The sequence below is a fragment of the Geotrypetes seraphini genome, chromosome 8 (assembly GCF_902459505.1).
Source record: "Geotrypetes seraphini chromosome 8, aGeoSer1.1, whole genome shotgun sequence".
Lineage (NCBI taxonomy): Eukaryota > Metazoa > Chordata > Amphibia > Gymnophiona > Dermophiidae > Geotrypetes > Geotrypetes seraphini.
In genome coordinates this window covers 142,493,401-142,514,552 of record NC_047091.1, presented here as the reverse complement: position 1 = coordinate 142,514,552, position 21,152 = coordinate 142,493,401, and the positions used below count along the sequence as shown (strand labels likewise).

At 43.0% G+C, this 21,152-nt stretch overlaps 1 protein-coding gene across 1 annotated transcript in view; it reads left to right on the top strand.

The window, feature by feature from the left end:
• Positions 1–21,152, top strand: part of ULK1 (unc-51 like autophagy activating kinase 1) — a 176,226-nt gene that overhangs the window by 748 nt on the left and 154,326 nt on the right. Inside the window, exons 2-3 of the mRNA XM_033957048.1 lie at positions 380–472; positions 559–600. Of these exons, the coding sequence (XP_033812939.1) occupies positions 380–472; positions 559–600 (135 nt within the window). The remainder of the gene's footprint in view (positions 1–379; positions 473–558; positions 601–21,152) is intronic.

The window sequence follows — 21,152 nt, the reverse complement described above, 5'->3', positions numbered from 1 at the left end:
GATGATGTCTTCTCCTGTGCGTTCAACCGTGCAATTTAGTAGGTACATTTGTATTACACAAAACCGAGCACTTTACTAAGTTAGTATCTGTTCCTAGAACCGATGAGAAATCCAAATCCATATGTTCTCATTTTCATTTTAATCACCTTTACTTTTCACATCTTTCTTCTGTTGTGGAAAACAGGGACTAACATTTTTAGCTTTAAAAAAAAAATGGGAATAAATGGACTGTAAATACAGTAAGACAAGCCTAGACAAGTTTGGCTGCTGTGGTTTTGGATCGAGTTCTTGCGGTGCCTTCGATCTGAGAGCAGACCTAATCCCAACAGTTAATTAGTTCCAAGAATTGTTTACATAAATGTAATTTTTTATTTATCAGAAACAAGATCTCGAAGTTGCAATAAAGTGCATCAAAAAGAAAAACCTTGCAAAATCGCAAACTCTGTTGGGGAAAGAAATCAAAATATTGAAGGTCAGTGTGAAAACAACGGGTTAACATAAAGTGCCTTGCCTCGGGCGCTGTTGTTGAAGACTAATCGTGTGTGTTATTGTTTTCAGGAGTTAAAACACGAAAATATTGTTGCCTTGTTTGACTTCCAGGTATGTATTACTCTTATTATAATGAAAAATGCTTACGGGCGGAGATTGGTGGGCAAAGCTAAGATGTGTAATATTAACAAAAATAGACTGAAATGAGCATTAGCAACTTTTTTGTGGTGATATCAGAACTGTATTTAAATGCTTTGGGGGTGATGTGGAAGGATTGTGGGGTTTGCATCTGGTGGTTTATTTTTCTTCTTGTTGCCTGTTGCATTTGAAGCCCCTTCCCCCAGTTCTTAGAAACAGCCTCCGAGTTCCTGGGAAAGCAGCGATCACAAGGCGTTGAGAGGAGGCTATAGACAGCCCAGGCCCTTTCCCCCTCCTCCCTCCACTCTGCCATTGTGCGCCTGTGCTTGGCTTGTTGCCCTTCTGTCACGTGGCTGCGCTTCTTGTTTTGTTGACATTTCGGTTCGGCGCACGCTCGGATTGGTCTGGCGTGCGGCTGACGTCACATCACGGTGGCGGGTCGTGTTTCTCCTTCCCTCCCGTCGCACACGTAGTCATCTGGGATTTGTATTCACTGCACAGCGATCCACCGCTGGATTTGTTGCGCGCTTGGACTACATTAACCTTCAGGAGAGGTCCTGCCTAGCTTGTTTATGTTGGCAAAGAAGGGCAGCAAACACCCCCTCCCCCGCCGTTGCAGAACAGACTGGATGTTTGGACGTGGAAGAGGTGTTGGGGGAGACGCGTTTCCGTCATTGTAGGATAGGCCAGGGGTAGGCAATTCCGGTCTGCAAGAGCCAGGTCAGGTTTTCAGGATATCCACAATAAATATGCATGAGATAGATTTGCATCTCAAAGAGGCAGTGCATGCACATCCATTTCATACATATTAATTGTGGATATCCTGAAAACCTGACCTGGCTCCGGCTCTAAAGGACTGGAATTGCCTACCCCTGGGATAGGCCTAACCATGTTATTAAGCAGGGATCTCATTGAAAGCAGTGCATGCACATAGATCTCAGGCATATTCATTGGGGAAATCCTGAAAACCCAACTGGATTGCAACCCTCAAGGAGAGACTTTGATACTCCTGTTATTAATAATAATAATAATAACTTTATTCTTATATACCGCCAACAATCTTGCGACTTCTAGGCGGTTTACAATAAAGAGAAGTGGTTTACAATAAAGAGAAACTGTAAATACAATAAAGAGAAACTGTACATACAGCGAATTAAAGGGACAGCCAAAGGGGAAAGGGATCAGAGATGCCAGGTTACCCAGTTCCAGGCTGGAGATTTTGGGCCAGGCCTGGTTTTGAATTAGCACCAAAAAGCACTGTGGGATTTGTTTCTGATCTTGCCTATTGAATTCAGTTGTTCATGTCCCATAATGCAACAAATCAAGGCCTGTTCTAATACCTTCAGCCTGTGGAGCTAGGTAACTTGGCATCCGTTGGATGCTATTGTAAAAATCTAGTGTAAGGCTAAATTGCCAGCAATGGATGAAAACCTCGAAAGCTTCAAATGAACAATAGCCAACAAGATTTTGTAACGCAACTTCACAACCTGCACTTATTTCATAAGAGGTAGAGATCTCAGAGTGCCAGCACTGATGTCAATTAATAAAGACTATCAGTTTGAAGCAGGTGAAGCTTTTCTTTCATTGAGCTCAAACCTCACTATCAAAATTTTACTAATATTCTGTGCAAAAATTAATTTGTGGATAAATCAAACCACTTCAAGTGAATAAATAGTGTTGTTACATCCGCACTTATCTTTCAGAAGCTAATTAAGCATTCACAATAGCAGCTTAGTTTGCCCAACGGGGACCCGTTTCACCGAACATCAGCTTCTTCAGGGGTCTATAAGCATGCGGACAGCCCACAACCAAAGTTTTATTCAAAAGGTCAGCGCTATTTTGAATAAAACTGTGGTTGAGAGTCAGCTGTCTGCGCTTGTTTTAAGTTTATTTCACCTGTCAGCTCATCCTCTTTCCTTTCTCTAGATTTGATTATAAGAATATACATCCCCCCCTAATTTCCCATATCAGAGGAAAACAATCAGATAAGATTGTCTAGATTAAGTAGAAACTCTGCACACTTCCTCTCTTCCCGCTTATTGCACAGGGACAAGTTTCGTTTTGCATTAGTGCAGTATATGTTTGATTTCATAAAACAAATGGAGATCTTTTTTTGTTTTGGATCATGACATTCAATGAGCACCACAAGGAGTTCAGAACTCTTGATATGATAGCATTTACCTCATCTTTCGATCCATCCTCTTTCCTAAGATTACACTCCCCCTCCCCCACCAAGCATCAAAGGAAAACAATCAGACAAGATTGACTTATTAGCAGAAACTCTTTGCACAATAAGAATAGCTAGGGTTACCATATGGCTCCAGAAAAAGGACAGATTGAGACATCTGAGTTTTACTTCCATTGCTTTCAGTGGAAGTAAAATCCAGATGTCTCAATCCATCCTCCTTTTTCTGGAGCCCTATGGTAACCCTAAGAATACTCAATACTATTTTCATATGTGAGTAGTGATCTAAGGAACATTCGCTTTATAATGGGACATTGTCTCCCTTAATGAGTTTGAATTATTATAATTGGCCCGGTAGCGGGGAAAAATGTGAGAAGAAAAAACTCCAAATTTGGAGAAAACACTTCTCAGGTTAAAAAATTGCTAATCCCAACTATTACCAAATCCTAGCCACTAGTCACAGAATAAACATAAAGAGTCCTGGACCTTCTAAACAGAGCGGCATGAAGCAGTGTGAAATAAGGCCTTTGGCCAGAGCCTCTTGTCGAGATTTGAGAAAGAGTTGATCTTTGATGATTGTGTCAAACTTTTTGGATTGCTTGGAGTATTACTACTGACTGACTAGTTTCGTTAGCATGAAGAAACCGCTGGAGTGCAAGCTAAGTCATATTGAATGTTTTTGAATTTACTTATGTTAAGATATAAAGATCTGCTCTCTTCTGTTTAGAAGGTCCAGGAATAATTCAAACTCATTAAGAGAGACAATGTCCCCATTATAGAGTGAATATTCCTTATGAACTTTGAAGCCCCTGTTGTTAAATTTATTATATGATCACTACCACTACTCACAGATTACTGTGGGCATATGAAAATAGCATTGAGTATTTAAATCAATGCCTAGTTCTGTTATTTTTATGATATATAACCCTAAGAATAGCCATACTGAGTCAGAACAATGATCCTTCTAGCTCAAAATCTTGCTTCCAACAGTGGCTAATCTAGGTTACAAGTAATCTGGCAGAATCCCAAATAGTAGCAAGCTATGCTACCATTCCCAGGGATAAGTAGTGGCTCTTCCCCCACTCCCCACTCCCCACTCCATCTACCTAAATAGCAAATTATGGACTCTTCTCCAGGAACATTCATCATCTTAAGTTAGTACAGTATAGGTTTGATTCATATGCTGTAAGTGGAGATTTTTTTTTTTTTTGTTTTGGATCACAACACAAGAATTAAGAAGTCCAAAAATAATCTTAATATGGTACCATAAGCAAAATCGTTACATATAAAACAGACTTGTAGCCTTCGCTAAATTCTCTATCTTAATCACAGGCACAGGCACCTGCTATGTATCTTCAGCTGTCGGGGAACTGGCACCCTTGTAGCTATGCATTCAGTTGCCTCACACTCCTTCCTGTTTGGTTGGTAAGGTCTGGGCTTCGTGCCAGCTGTGCTGTTCTGCACTTCTAGTCCTACTGTGTGTTTGTTATGGGCCGCACATGTAGGCTTCATGTAGGCTGCACAATCACAGTCCTGCTGCCAATACACACTCCAAGTGCATAAATAATTTATTTTATTTTTTATTTAAAGAAACATTCTTTAATGTAGTCTGATCAGTGTGGTTCAGAATATAAAAATAATGCATACAGTTCAAAACTGAAATAAATACAATAAGATACATTAAAGATGAATATAATAATGGTGGAAATTTTAATGGTGGAATTTGACAGGTGTCAAGAGGTACTGTTCTTAGACTCTGACTGTTTCAGCAGGCTTATCCAGAATTGAAAGGGGAGTAACAGTTTTACATTTTGGGCTCCTTTTATCAAACTGCGGTAGAGCTTTTTACCACTGACCAGCAAGGTAAATGCTCCAACAGTCATAGGAATTGACCCCTCCTTTACAAAGCTGTGCTAGCATTTTTAGTGCTGGCCACCGCGGTAACAGCTCTGATGCTCATAGAATTCCTATGAGCGTCTGAGCTGTTACCACGGCGGCTGGCGCTAAAAATGCTAGCACGGCTTTGTAAAGGAGGAAGTAAATGAGCTGCAAAGCATTCACCTCACCGGCCTGTGGTAAAAGCTCTACCTTGGTTTGATAAGAGGAGCTTTAAAAAAAAAAAAAAAAAAAATTTGGATAATTCCCAGGTTTTACATGATGGATGTATTTTAATTTTTCATTTCTTTTTGGAGTTCAGTTTTATGTTTTTCCAATGGTGGTTATAGGGCCCTTTTATTAAACTATCCTCCCCTTTTACAAAACCGTGAAAGCATCTTTTAGCACCGGATGGCGCGCTGAATGCTCTGAGCTACTCCAGACACTCATAGAGTTCCTATGAGCGTCGGGAGCAGCACAGAGCATTCAGGGCGCCGGCCTGCGCTAAAAACTGCTTCTGTGGTTTTGTAAAGGGGGGTCACTGCACCCTCTCTTTGGAATTCGCTGCCTAATCACTTACAAATCGAATCCACGATAAAGCAATTTAAAGCAAAACTAAAACCATTCTTATTTGAAGATGCTTTTGGATAAAAACTGTTCTTTTCAGGACTAAAACAATTACAGCTTCTACCCTCACCTACTGTTTTACCCCTAAGTCTGCTTTTTCTCAAAGATTGTAGTTCTACCCTTGTTTCCTAATTGTGTGCAGTTAGTATATATGTTTTTGTATGTGTCTACTAACCTAACACGGTTCTGTATAATATTTTAACTCCAACTTGTTTTGTTCCTTTTAAGATATTTTTTTTTATTACTGTACACCGTCTAGAAATTTGAATAAGCGGTATAAATTTTTTTTTAATAAACTTGAAACTTGAAAACTTGAAGTTAAGAAATGGGCTTAGTGTATAACATAGGACTTTCCCACGCAGTAAACCAATTTCTATTGGGGCAGTATATTAAGGAATTTGGGAGGGGGGGGCAAAATCCTGCACTCATTTTTCCATTAATATGTGGGACTTGTGAAAAAATTAGGTCATTCTCCTATTTATCAGGCACTATGTTTAGTGCATACTAACTGGATAACACAGACTTATCAGAATGGGCTAGCCAGATAACGCTTCTACACCCATGCCATGCCCCCTCCTGAAAAAATTAGAAAGAAAATACGCAAATAGTGTATACATTTCTCCCTCTGTATTCACGGTTTCAGCAATTGCGATTTTGATTATTCGCGATTTTTAGCATGCTGACTCCTCCCCCCCAATTTATGTCATCCATGAGCACAGTACCGATAAAAATTCAGAAGCTTCAAATGTTAATTTGAAGAACTGGCCCTAGCTGCAAGGTGCTCCACAACCAGGTCAGGTTTGGGAGCAGTTTCTGTTTTTCACTCAATTCTCAGTGATCTCGTGACTGATCTGTTTCTTGCAGGGAGTCACATCAACCAATCAGAATGGATTACACAAAGTCCCTTGGAAAGAGGGAGGGCTTGTCAGTGTGGTGCAACAGGAGTACTGCTTAGAGCCCGAGATGTGGGAGGGGCGGCTGAGCCGGGGGCTTCTGCTTCAAATGGGGGGTTGGAAGCCGGTTCTGATATCGCTGGTCAATTGCTGGAGAGGGCAGGCAGTTTGCGGCTGGGGTTTCCTGCTGTTTCTGACCTTGTTGGGAGTGTTTACCGGAGTCGGTGCCTCCAGGAGTGAGCCGTAGCGGGTAAGGCTTTCAAGTGCGAGCCCGCAGCTGCTTCCGATCTGCCCACTTCTCCCTTTCAGCTCAATCCCGGCACTCTGTGTATTTCTGCCCTCTGGAGCTTGCTAGCATTATTTTTATATATATATATATACTAGTATTTTAGCCCGTTACATTAACGGGTGCTAGAATATATGTCTGTTTGTCTTTATTTCTGTCTCTCTCTCCCTCCTGCTGTCTCTCTCTCTCCTTGGCCCCCCTTTGTCTGTCTGTCTTTCTGTGTCTCTCCCTGCCCCTGTGTCTTTCTTTTTTCCTTCTATCTATCTATCTGTCTCTCTCCCTGCCTCCTATGCAGCACCATTTCTCTCCCACCACTTCCCTGTGTGTGTGTGTGCATGTGCCCAGGCATGTTAGTAATGGACAGGCTGATTGGGTTAAGTTGCATAGTTTTTTGAATCAGTAGGGATTGGTCATTCTGTAGCATGTGTTACATCCAGATCTTAAGGACTTCACTTATCATTCTTCTAAACAGTTGTTTGGCATTTTTGGGGCAGGTGTTGGAGGTTTCTATTCAAGCTGACACGTGGTGGGATTGTGTCTCCCTTTTTTTTAGTTTTATCCTGTGAGTCTCGGGTTTGAGGTCTTAGAAGTTGGCACTTAATTATTTTTACTGTAGCTCTTGTCCACCGCGGCCTGCCACCACCGCAGCCGACATCCGCCGCCGACAGCCACCGCGGCCGACATCTGCCGCCAACAGCCGCCGCCGCCAACATCCGCCTCGGGGGGGATTCTGGCGCATGCGCACTCCTACCTGCAGTGCCCTACAGTGCACGGAAAACGGAACACGCAGATGGGAGTGTGCATGCACGAGTAGCCTTTTATTATATTAGATATATATATATATATACACACACGTTACGTTACTGTTATTCGCGGGTTTTCCGTATTCGAGGGTTAGTCAATCCCCTAATCACCGCGAATATGGAGGGAGAAGCACTGCCCTCATATTGCCATGTAGCAAATACATGACAAAAAATAATTGTGAAAGATTAAATATAGTTTTCTTCTTTTCTACCAGATGAGATCATATCCTGGTTTAGGACGCCTATTAATACCAAGTGCAAGGAATAGTTATAAAACATAAGTTCTTGATATTGATGCTGCAGTATTGGTCCAGTTTTGTTTTTTTCTGGATGAGTTACATTCAGGTACACTGGGTGTTTCCCTGTTCCTGGAGACCTTAATCTAATTCTGTACTTAAGCAATGGAGGGTTATGTGGCTTGTTCAAGATCACAAGGAGCAGCAGCAGAATTTGAAATGGACATCCCTGAATATCAGGCTACTCCAAAGTATCTTTGATGTTGTTTACTTATTTTCTCCATGGTTTTCTGTCATTGAATATAAGCTTTTTGGGGGACTGCTTATGTCTGTAATTGTAGTTGTTGGCTATATTGTCTAAGCGTGGCACCAGGCCTGACAGAATCAAAAAAAAGATTGACACTTCACCTCTTACTTTTTATTTGTAGGTTTATGTTTAGAACCCAAGTTTAATAATACTATCTTGGTATATTTGCTTTAGTTTATAGGCAGCACTGGCTTACTAGACCTGTTGTGGCGACTGAAAGATTTAGATGAGCTCTTTGTCAGGTATTGCAATTTCATCAGTGCTGGTAAAGAACTCAAATGCTTTGCATATCATTTACCAATATGCCTAAAGTTTTTAAAACTTTATTTGTACTAATCTGAATGCATGTGTTCTCCATTTAAGCTTGAGGATTAGGTGCATCCATGTTCATAGGTAGTATAGAGAATGAGATCAGGAAGGATTCAGTGGGGACAGACAGAGAGCAGTGATGTTGGTCAGTTGTCCAAGGAATTCTTCAGCATCTTCCCTGGCTGACTAGGGAGCAGGGCAAGAGAGAGTTTGGTATTTGTTGGGGGGAGAGGGATGGAAGATGGGAGAACTGGATTGGAGGCATGGTGTTTAGCAGAAGCCCTGGGAGTTAGAGTTAGTGACTGAGGAAGGCTTTTAGTGCCAGAAAAAAGCCCAGCTGGAAGTATGGTACTTTTCAGTTGCCAGGAGAATGGGAGCAGAAAACAGGCAGGAAATCTGGAGAGGGGGATATACTTTGGCCACAGTTATAAGATGATTTGGACTTCTGCCTGCTCAAAGTGCCCAGGGTTCTGAAGGTACGTTTGGGATTTAATGACTTACATTTCCAAATTTAAGCTTAAGATTAGTCTTATAAATATTTACTTGCAAAAAAAATGTACAGTTTACCCAAGGCAAAGGAGGTGCCCTGAGGACTGGGTTGAGAATTTTTTTTTATAGGAAAGCACCTTTTTTATAGCTAAAAAGAAAGTGTCCAAAGAGAATATACAAAACCCCCCAACCTTAATGCTTTAGAAAGTAGTTAAGGCAACAGATTGGATCCTTAGCTCTTTAGAGCTGAGAATAGCACTTTGTCTCTAATATAGAGGGCTAGAGACACCTACACACACATTTGCATCAGTAACAGTAGTCCATATTCCTAATAGCTTGTATAGTCAGGGTGAATTCCTCTCCCTGAAAAACAGCTGCTCCCAGCAGTTGGATAATATTCTTTTCATGAGATAAGATAACACCTTTATTGTTCAATATTTTTGAGACTCCTTCTGGTAAGGAACAAGAAAACACAATGCTAGAGTTCCTGGGTTATGCAAATGAACTAGTCTTTCTCTGCCTTTTATGTAAATTAGATTCCCTCTGGCATAGTTTATAGAGTTTGTCTTTCGGCTCACTTAAAACAATACTCCAAAAGTAACAAGATTGGCTCCTTCTGAATAAGGTCTAAGAGCTTCAGTCTAACAAAATTGACTTCTCATTTTTGAGCACTCTACTAAAACACTCTACTAAAACCCTTATCACTTCTCACTTAGACTACTGCAACTTGCTTCTCTAAGGTCTTCCGCTCAACCATCTCTCTCTCCTACAATCTGTGCAAAATTCTGCCGTACGACTTATATTCCGTGAGAGCTGCCACGCTCACATCACATTACATTGCATTACATTAGCAACCTCTATCCCGCCTTAACGTTGCAGTGGATTACAAAAGAGGTCAGCTGGACATTTCCAGGAGTGTTACAGGATTAGGTGCTAATTATAAAATTGTGTCTGGAGCTGAAATGAGGGATGCTTTGGCATGACATTAGTTAGTCTTGACAAAGTTTTTGAATAGCAGGGTCTTTATTTCTCTTTGGAAGGTTTTGTTATCGGGCATTGTTAATAGAATATGGGCCATTTGGTGCTCTGAGTCCAGCCTCACCTGCGTACGTTCCAGTTTAGCAGGAACTTGTCCAACTTTGTCTTGAATCCCTGGAGGGTGTTTTCCCCTGTAACAGACTCCGGAAGAGCGTTCTAGTTTTCTACCACTCTCGGGGTGAAGAAGAACTTCCTTACATTTGTACGGAATCTATCCCCTTTCAACTTTAAAGAGTGCCCTCTCGTTCTCCCTACCTTGGAGAGGGTGAACAACCTGTCTTTATCTACTAAGTCTATTCCCTTCAGTATCTTGAACGTTTCGATCATATCCCCTCTCAGTCTCCTCTTTTCAAGGGAGGAGAGGCCCAGTTTCTCTAATCTCTCACTGTACGGCAACTCCCTGTGGCACCCCACTGGTGGCGCTCTTCCAGTCCGAGTATTGTCCATTTACCCCCCACTTTCTGTTTCCTATGCTTTAGCCAGTTTTTAATCCACGTGAGTATTTCACCCTTGATTCCATGGCTTGCAATTTTCCAAAGTAGTCGTTCATGTGGAACCTTGTCGAACACCTTCTGAAAATCCAGCTATAGATTGTCGACTGGGTCGCCCTTGTCTATCTGCCTGTTTACTCCCTTGAAGAAGTGCAGCAAGTTCGTCAAACAAAATCTGCCTTTGCTGAAACCATGCTGGCTGGTCCTCATCAGACCGTGTCCATCAAGGTGATCAATGATGCGGTCCTTTATCAGCACCTCTACCATCTTTCCCAGTACTGAGGTCAGACTCACCGGTCTGTAGTTTCCCGGATTTCCCCTCGAACCTTTTTTGAAGATCGACATAACATTCGCCACCTTTGAAGATCGGCGTAACATTCGCCACCTTGCTGTGCTGGATGCCTGAGTCATTATGTTAGACGCCGTCTCTGGCAGTATTCATATCCGAGCTAAAAGCCCACTTTTTCAATGCTGCCTTCAACTCCTAACTCCCACTCACCATAAAATTACCTAGGCCCATCCTATTATGCTCTCTGCAAGAAACTCCCCAACCCCTGTATGTCATGTCTGTCTGTCCAGTTATATAATAAGCTCTTTGTAGCAGGGAACGTCCATTGCATGTTGATTGTACAGTGCTGCGTATGCTTTTCAGCACTATAGAACTGATAAATAGTAGTAATTAAACAATTCCAACTAAAAGATTCAGGTCTCATGCCCTCCCCTCCCCACCTGCCATCAGAAATCAATACATCATGAACGTCCCACTCTTAAGGAATTCAGAAGAATACTACACAGTCTCATAGTCAAGGATCCCATAAAGGGGTCCATATTGCCAAAAATGTAGTGATTGCCCTCTCCCCTGCCTGAAGCACAGAAAATCTCTCCATATGAAAAAGCTCATTCATAAGATTTCTCCATAAAGAAACTAGGTGAGTCTGGGTGTATCCATTGAATTAAAATGCAATTTTTTCACAATTAAACAGGCCTTTTGAAGAAATAATTAATGCTCACTATTTGGCAGTACAATATCGTCAGTATTATCCAGGAGACACACCTCCTTGATCATAGTTACAGTTTCCATTAACAAATCATACCAGTGAAGCCAAAGAGTTTCCCAAAACTGCATAATCTGAGAACAGCCCAGAGGCAATGGATATAAGCACCTTCCACATGGGCACATTTAGGATAACTAGCTACTCTTATTGATCAAACTTTGGCTATCAAAGATGGAGGCATATAAAGCCGGCTTGCATGCAAAGACCCTGTTGACTCAGTAAGGTTGCCACTTAATGAAGCACTTGCATATATTTAAACAGATTAAAGAGACCCAATGCATAACATCAGATCAATATATGAAAAGATAAGATTACCGTAGCTCCTTCATCAAGCACATGTCATAAATGACATATTTTCTCTGCCACTCCTGAAATTCCTGTACCTTCAAGACCAAAACAAAATGCATTATTCCCCATCAGAGAAAGATAAGGTGTATATGAAGCTCCTCTCCCTAGGGATCAAAGCATACAATGCCATGCTATTGCATTAATTGAAATAGCAAGCTATGCTTTATTGAAGGTGGCAACAATTGACACGGGACCTGCAAAACATATGCCAAACTATATGGCTTACTTAATTGTGATTCCAAGGTCAAGTTACAGAACAACTCACTATCTTTTGTCCAGTTTCAAACCAAGTGATATATATCAGCATCCAGTAAGCCTAAACCACTTCTTTCCCTGGGAACTTGTGTATGAGGTTTCCTACCTTGCCATAAAAACCTGCGTAGCATTATTGTTCCAGCACTGAAGATCCACGAGTTTCAAAACAATAGGAAGATGCTGGAGAACCTTCTTACGTTTTAAATGTACTACCTTGTAACTTTTAAGTAGCCCTAATGAATATGCAGGGAGCAAGGTTTGCATGCCTGGCACCTCCATTATATGCAGATCTCTTCCATGCATATTCATTAGGGCTATCCTGAAAACCCGTCTGGCCTGGTGGTCCTCCAGGACAGGGTTGGGAACCACTGCTTTAGTCTTTGTATTGTTTGAAAGAGTGAATAATCAATTTGCGCTTACCCATTCCAGTTTATTCAAGATTGTTTCCTTATTATGTGTGCCCTGCAATAGGATGTGTATTACCTTTTCTAAACCTAGTCCTGTGACAAACACTTAGGCCCTCTTTTATTAAGGTGCGCTAAGCGTTTTAGCACGTGTTTATCGCGTGCTAAATCAACACGCACACTAAACGCAAACGCGTCCATAGGATAACATGCACGCGTTAGCATTTAGCGCGTGTCTAGCGGGCGCTAAAAAGCATAGCGCACCTTAGTAAAAGAGAGAGTTGGGGGGAAGGAGAAAACAATCAAGGCAACCGGTTACGTCCCTTTTTACTTGTGAAGTATCCTATAACAGGCTGGCAGTTATTATTTTTCGGGGGGGAGGGACCATGACTGCCATTATCCTAATTTTATCTGCCTGTAAACTGAGGTCGAAATGCTTTTGTGCATTTACTTGTGTCACGATGGTTAAGCTGCAAAACTGGTGCTGGCAAACAGCTGGCAAATTGCTATTTATCACATTTCTAAAAGATGAACATACATGAATACAGGGTGCGCCACAGTGAGATTTCAATTATGCAATCAGGGCGAGCAGTTGGAAATGATGGTGGCAGTGTTTGTGACATGAATGTGTAGGACGTCACTGTTGCTCAGCTTGTCAAACTTGATTCCTTGGCTTCGTCATGCTAAATGTATGAGGAGCACCGAGATTAATGGCTGTGTGTAAACATTGTGGAAGTTGCAAGCATGCGCTGAAATTATTTTGTATAATGCTAGTTTTATTAGCTTTCAAATGAATGAATATGGGGTGGTGGTTGTTTTTTTCAAATATGGCTAGATTTATGAACATGCACTAATATAGTTAATATACCGCCTCCTTTACTAATGCGTAGCGTGGGTTTTCCTATGAGCATCGGAGCAGTTACTGCCACTACTGATGCTAAAACCTGCGCTACCCGTTAGTAATGGAGGGGGATAGTGTTTTTTTGAGGGCATGTATCTGGGTCAGAGTGTACTAGTCAGTTAGCAGAGCTACATTACCACGTTCTAACTCATTAGCACAGGAATAGCTCATGAGCCCTTACCACCTACAAAATGGGTGGCAGTAAGTGCGCACACTCTAATTTTTTAATGGCCTTGCGCTAATGTCATTACTTGAAACATTGACTAAAGTGTGATATGCTGAGATTACAGCAGCTTCTTTTTGTGTGGCAGGTGTTTAAATGTGGAACACATTGATAGGGCAATTATGCCTATGTGCTGGCAAATTGAAATTTTTAAAAACTTTTGAAAGCACAGCTATTTGTATCTGCTTTCATGTAAGGAAAGATTTCTATTTGTACAGGCAATAGATGGAAGTGGGCAAGAAATGTCATGAAGACTCAGCTTTTTGTAATGTTAATTTTATGCTTTGTTTGTTTTATATGGAAACTGTCTAGATCAGTGGTCTTCATTGCAAGGCCCACGAGCCAATGGCGGTCCACGAAGACATTCTGGGTGGCCCGCACTGCAGTCTGTGGTTCCATGCCCCCCCCCATGGGATCCAACACCTCTTCTTCCTGGCAGCTGCTCTTTCATTCTTTGGGTCATTGTCATCGTGAATGAAGTAAACACACTGTGGTGGCCCGTAAGCTTTCCCTGTTATACTGCTTCCTGTCCACGCATAGGTCGGAAGCAGCAGCAGAGGGAAAGCTTCCGGGCTGCTGAAGGCAGCGTGTTTAATTCATTCTCACTGCCAGTGGCCCGAAGAATAAAAGAGCAGCTGCTGGGAAGAAGAAAGGTGAGCAAGCACCAGATCATGGAGAGGGGGAGCTTGGGGGGGGGAAGAAGAGCATTGCTGGGACTGGGGGGATGGGGAGAACAGAAAGAAAGAAATGCCAGACCTCCTGGGGAGGGGAGGACAGAGATGCCAGTCCACGGTAGGGGGGAAGAGGAGGGAAGGGAAGAAGAGGAGTGAGATGCCAGACCTTAAGAAGGAGGAAAGGGAAGGAGAGAGATGTTGGACTACTGGAAGGGGAAGGGAAAGATGCCAAACCAGGGAAGGGAGGAGGAGGGACGAGATGGAGAGGAGAGAGATACCAGACCGCAGGAAGGGGGAAAAGAGAAGGCGAGAGATGTTGGATTACTGGAGGGGGAAGGAAAGTAGGAGAGAGAGAGAGGCGAGATCACGTTAGGGAGGAGGGAAGGGTAGGAGAGGAGAGGGAAACCAGACCACAAGAAGGGAGAAAGGGAAAGAGAGAGATGTCAGACTATTGAAGGGGGAGGGAAGGAAAGAAAGATGCCAGACCTTGGAAAGGAGGAGAAGGGAAGGAGAGGAGAGATATACCATACCACAGGAAGGGGAAAGGGAATGAGAGAGATGTTGGACAACTGGATGGGGGATGGAAGGAGAGAGAGAAGCCAGACCAGGGAAAGAGGTGAGAGGAATTTCTGACTAATGTAGAGGAGAGGGGGAAGAGAAGGAAAGAGAGATGTCAGACCATAAAGGAGGAGGAGGGAAGGGAAGGAGAGAAGATAGATTGCCAGACTGTGGGAAGGAGAGGAGAAAGATGTCAGACCACCAGAGGGGGGGGAGAGAGAGGGAAGATATGGTGCACAAGGATGGAGAGGAAGGGGAGTGAGAGGGAAGAGATGGTGTGCAGGGATGGGAGGAGTGAGGAAGGGAAGATAGATGGACAAATGATGTTTAAGAAAAGATGGGAATAGGGGAGAAGAAAGAGGGAGAAAATGGTTCACATGGATGGAGGGGAGGGGAAGGGCAGAGAGAGGGAGGAGATGGTACATGTGGATAGTTGGGAAGAGAAGACATGGAAAAATAGATCAATTTGAGAAGGAAGCAGAAAAATTGAAGAAAGTTGAATATTAAAAGTTAATGCCAAAGATAGATATACTCCACTACACCCCTTGTTTGTTTTGGAATAAAGATGGATGTAGGGCAGAAAGTGAAGAAGGAGAGAAAATCAGCAAATGGATAAGAAGGCCCTGGAAGCAGAGTTAAGACATATAGAGAAAGAAGTGCAACCAGAGACTGGGCAAAGATGATTAGAAAAATAAAATCACCAGACAATAAAGATAGGAAAAAATGATTTTATTTTCAATTTAGTGATTGAAATATGTCAGTTTTGAGAATTTATATCTGCTGTCTATATTTTGCACTGTTCTGGAAGAAATTCTTTTCTTTCTATTTTTCTGGTGTTGTACTGCATGTAGAGTCTGGCATCTTAGGGTTTTGTTTGTGTATATTATGACTTTTAGTTTATGGTCTTGTATTTGCATAGCGTTTATCTGTGTTCTGCATGTGTGATCAAGGCCAGATGTTTTGGTAGAAATGAATGTCAAGAAGCGTTATTGGTGTCATGGCCCAAAGTAGGAACATATTTTTCAGTTCTCTTTCACTCCTTTTGGACCCAAAAACGGCCCTTGCTTAAAAATTAGTGAAGACCGCTGGTCTAGATATAGATGGTATATCAATTTTAAAAATAAATAAATACCGTATATACTCGAATATAAACCGGGATTTTTACGCTCCTTTCCCACCGCTAACCCGGTCAGTGGTGGCTGCCATGAGATCGGGTTTCTTCAGTCGCTGAATGGCACCAAGCAGGAACATGCTTTGGCACTGCTGTTCGGCGTTGAGCGGCAGAGGAGTTACGAGGACAGGGCAGGAAGGGGGGATAGGGTGCAGAGCCTGACAGGGGAGGTAGGGAAGGAAGGAAGAAAGGGGGCTGGGTGCAGAGCATGACAAGGGTTGGGAGGGAAGAGGACTGGGTGCAGTGCCTGATAGGGAAGGGAGGGAAGGGGGCTGGGTGCAGTGACTGACAGGGAAGGGAGCTGGGTGCAGAGCCTGACAGAGCAGGGCACTTGAATATTAAGCCGCCCGACTTATATTCCAGTCAACCATTTTTCTTTTTTTCAAATAAAAGCTTTTATTGAGATATACACCAAGTACAAAATATACATGTGAAATGCAGCAACAGTAAAACAAAGAGCAATACAGTGCGCTCCAGAGAACAGCATAAGTGCTGCCAACTAGAAAAGACCTGTGCAATCTCAATATACTAACAATAATAAACTACAATACCCACCAGAACACAGCCCAACCCCCCCTCCCTCCCCCAGGGACGAAACACAAGAACCACAGCACCCAATAAGGTTGAGAACCATCCAACCCCATACAAAGAAAAGAATAGAATGGAAGAGGAATACTGTAATAGGGTCCCCCCAATCCAAGCTCCCCCAGTCCAGCCCTAAACTCAACTCAAAGCCCCGTTCCCCCTCTACTACAAACCCCCACAGAAGCCCGAAATCGACGCCAAATACAAGCATAGCCATGTAGTTTGCCATGCCATAAGGCCGTTAATTGGTAAAGAAGTTGCCAGGTAAGCAAGCGCTGCTCCACCATTGCCCACGTGGGAGGGAGCACTTGGTTCCATAAGGAGGCTAAAGCCAACCTGGCAGCAGTAAATGCCAACTTACAAAACAAAGCATCTCCCCAGGCTAGGTCTAATTGGTGCCAATATAATAGGGCATGTCGCCAATCAACAGGAATCTGGAAATCAAGGATCTGGGACACCCGAGAGAAAACCCTAGTCCAGAACCCACGCACCCGCCTACACTGCCACCACATATGCAAGTAGGTACCCACCTCCCCACAGCCCCTCCAACAAAGAACACTCGCACCCCCCTGCCAACGAGCCACTGCCTGAGGAGTATAGTACCACCGAAAAAGGACCTTATATCCATTCTCAATCAACAAAGCAGCAATACCCGCTGAGGAAACTTCCTTCCAGATATCCCCCCAGGTGTCCCAGGAAATAGCAGAACCCCAATCCCCCTCCCAAGCCATCATATAGGGATGCGGGGCCCCCCGACAATTAAGGCACCTATATAGAGCAGACAAAGCTCCCTTCCGGAGTACCGGACCCAACAACAGCTCAAAAGGAGTCTTGCCACCCCTTAAGTCCCCCAGAAGGCCCGAGGTCCGGATATAATGAACCACTTGTAGGTAAGGAAACAGATCCCGTACCCCAAAGCCAAACTTGCCCCTGAGCTCTGCAAAGGGTCGAATATGGCCCAAAACCGGGTCCCACAATTGGCCCACACAAACCAAGCCCCAAGATTCCCAAAGAGCAAACACTCCCTCACCCCTTCCCGGTAGAAAATCTGGATTATGTCTCAACGGCGTATACCAGGAATGGCGTCTGCCCAACAATAAACCCCCTCGGGTCTGATTCCAAACCCTCAAAGAAGTTCCAACGGAAGACAACTCACCCGCCAGCCGCACCTTGCCAGGCAACCAGGGCCGATGAAACAAAGGCACCCCGTCAGTTAAACCTTGCTCTATCTCCACCCACGGTTTCGGTACCTGCGTCTGCCACTCTAAAAGGGCCCGCAACTGAGCCGCCTGATAATATTTTACCACATTGGGAACCCCCAGCCCCCCATCACTCCTCCCCATACATAAAACCTTCCTGCTCACCCGAGGTCTCCAGCCAGCCCAAATGAAATCAAAAATATGCCGTTGAACCCCCTCTAACGTGCGCTTGCTCACCCATAGCGGCAACACCTGAAATAAAAACAAGAGACAAGGTAAGATCATCATCTTCCAGTCAACCATTTTTCTCCCTTTTTGGTGAAAAATGGGGGGTCTTGACTTATATTCGGATCAATTTATATTCGAGTATATACAGTACTAATAAAATACAAGAAATAGAAAAGAGAGCCATTTTTACAGCTGTGGTAAAAAATGGCTTTAGCAAGGGTAAGGGCACACTAAGGCCACTTTTTTACCACAGCTTAGTAACAGGACCCCATTGTTTTATCTAGGTCTCATTTTACACAGTGCAGTAAATAATGCACATTAATCCCTGTGTGCGTGTGGTAACACAGTAGTACCTTTGAATAAATCTGTAGGCCAAGGGATTCAGTTTAATATTTCTGATGACTAACAGCAAGAATTACTAACTGGTGCCCATTAACACTTATATTTCACTGCAGGCCCCATTTTATGCAGTGGGCCGAGTTACTAATAACACACGGTAACAGCATTAGCTTAAATCCCAGCCTCTTATCAATGCAGTAATTCTGGTGAATCACATCTGCTCATGTTAACAGGCTATTTTAATTCAAATCTTGGGGACTATATTGTAAATAAGCACTCAAAAATTGTTACTAGTTATAAGAACAGTGCCTAATTCAAATAAACATATTATTAACAAAACCTAAAAATAAAAAAAGAGAAATATATAAGTGAACTGTGTTGAATGTGCTCAGTACCCCCACACACCGGTCATTGAGACAAAAGACCAATGAAGCCGAGAACCATCATAGCTGCATTCTGTTCCCCTTGTTGATTTACAATATATAAAAGATCTGAAAAAAATCAATTACTGATGTCATAAAGCTAGTATCCTCATCAACTAGGAAACATTAAAGAAAAGTGAAAAAAAACACTTATCTGATCATTGGTGTAATGTTGAAATTCTTGCTTCTGATGTTATCCGTGACTGAAACTCATCAGCCACCCGAAGGTAAATAATCCACACAGACCAATCGCCAATGATTTAAAAAAAACCACACAGCTTGAGTGCCAAATATTAAATGGTGTGTGTCCCAAACACCACTGTATCACATATACAAAAATCCAAATAAATCCAATTCCATGAAGCTGTCCAAAGACAAGTGTTAGATTGTTTAAAAAAAAACATATCCCAACTATGTTCACTCTTCCTTTTTCAGCCAGTGATATTTTCCTGACTGAGATGTTATTTTATTGAGTTATCACTCATTCATTAAGGAACATTAGCTACCCATGCTCTAACTCACCTTGTCCAGCAGGAGAGCCTGGGGAACAGTCCGTTGTGTTTTTCCAGCTCTAGTGAGAGCATTGATTAGGTGAAAGCTCAGCAAGTGGAATTGGAATGTCTCTCTCACATGGCTGGATTATGAAACAAGCTTTTTATGGTACTATGTTTGGTCAGAAGTATTTTGCTCACTGTTTGTGTAATGGTAATAATCTGGAATTTTAAAAGATTACAAGAGGGACAGGGGTGATATTAAAATCATTTAAATGTTAGGGCATCAAAAAACTCCATCCGTTCAATATTCAGACTGCGGGAGACAGCCAGCTGTCTCCCATGGTCTGCAATGAAACCAGAAATTCAACGCCGGTGCCATATCCTGCAGCCAGCATTGAATTTCTTGGGGTTTTTTTTTTTTTATAGCCGGCCGAGATATAGCTGGCTAAGCCAATGAGTTGGCTAAGTTCTAACAGCCAAAGATAGACGCACCTAGAAATCAGGTCTATCTGGCCGCTGAAGTTAGCCAGTAAGCCGTTAAATATTCATAGTGACTAGCTGTGTCACATAAGAACATAAGAATCGCCATACCGAGACAGACCGAAGGTCCATCAAGCCCAGTATTCTGTTTCCAACAGTGGCCAACCCATGCCCCCTAGTCCTAGTATTTTTTGAAAGAGTAAACGAGCAATTCACATTTACCCTTTCCACTAGAGGTCTGCACAGGAATGGGGATTGCGGGAATCCCATGGGTCCTGCGGGACTCTCACAAGGATTCCCCCCAGTTCTACGGGACAACCGCGGGGATCCCCCCCAGGTCTATGGGACTCCCATGGGGATGGAACCAGGGTTCCTGAGGCCTGGAAAGAGAATTAGTAGAAGATAGACAAAAGCAGAAACTGGGATCAAGATGATGGAAAAACAAAATGTCCCACTGGCTACAGCAAGGGAGATGTTCATTTTGAGGGGGGCTAAGCTCAAAGTGGGAGGCCCAGCCCCCTCTCATGGCCACCAATTGTGTTTAGTACAAAATGAAGCACTTTCTGAGTTTGTTTTGGGGTTTCCAGTTCAGGTTTGGCACATTTTTCTTATGCATCCCTTGTCCTGAAAAGTGCCTCGCTCAAATCTGCTTTAAATGATTTTGATGCTGTATTGTTTGAATCTTTACTTGTTGCTGCATTAAAAATCATTTGTGGATCTTGGAAGGACCTCTCACAAGGTACCTATGCCAGATGGTGGAACCAGATTTGTTTGCTCTACAGATACGAGCTTTATATATTGCCAAAAAATCCAACTCTTTTAACAAGAAATGGTCGACCCTACAGTCACACCTAATGTCTATTCTAATTCTTTCCGGTGATGTTAAGCATCTCTTATTTCTATTCTCTGGTATTTGTTTATATTGCATTTTATTGTTGGTTTAAATAAACTAAGACTTTTTAAAAAATCAAAACTGCCAGAAGTAAATTGCTGCTTTTTATTGGGGGGGGAGCGGGGGGGGACAGAGGAGATTCCTCATGGGGTCGGGCAGGGACAGAGGGGATTCCTCATGGGGTTGGGCAGGGACAGAGGGGATTCCTTATGGGGACGGGCGGGGATGGGCAGGATACTAGTGGGGACTGGTGGGATTTCTGTCCCCGTGCAACTCTCTACTTTCCACTCCACTCAGTATTTTATAGACCTCTGTCATATCACCCCTGAACTGTCTGTTCTTCAAGCTGAAGAGCCCTAGCTGCTTTAACCTGTCCTCATAGGGAAGTCGTCCCAAACCTTATATCATTTTCGTCGCCCTTCTCTGTACCTTTACTAATTCCACTATATCTCTTTTGAGATACGGCAACCAGAACTACACATAGTATTCAAGTTGCAGCCGTACCATAGAGCGATACAAGGGCATTATTACATATTCATCTTTAAGAACATAAGAATTGCCGCTGCTGGGTCAGACCAGTGGTCCATCAAGCCCAGCAGTCCACTCACGCGTCGGCCCTCTGGTCAAAGACCAGCACCCTAACTGAAGCTAGCCCTACCAGCATACGCTCTTGTTCACCAGGAACTTGTCTAACTTTATTTTGAATCTCTGGAGGGGGTTTCCCCCTATGACAGACTCCGAAAGAGCCTTCCAGTTTT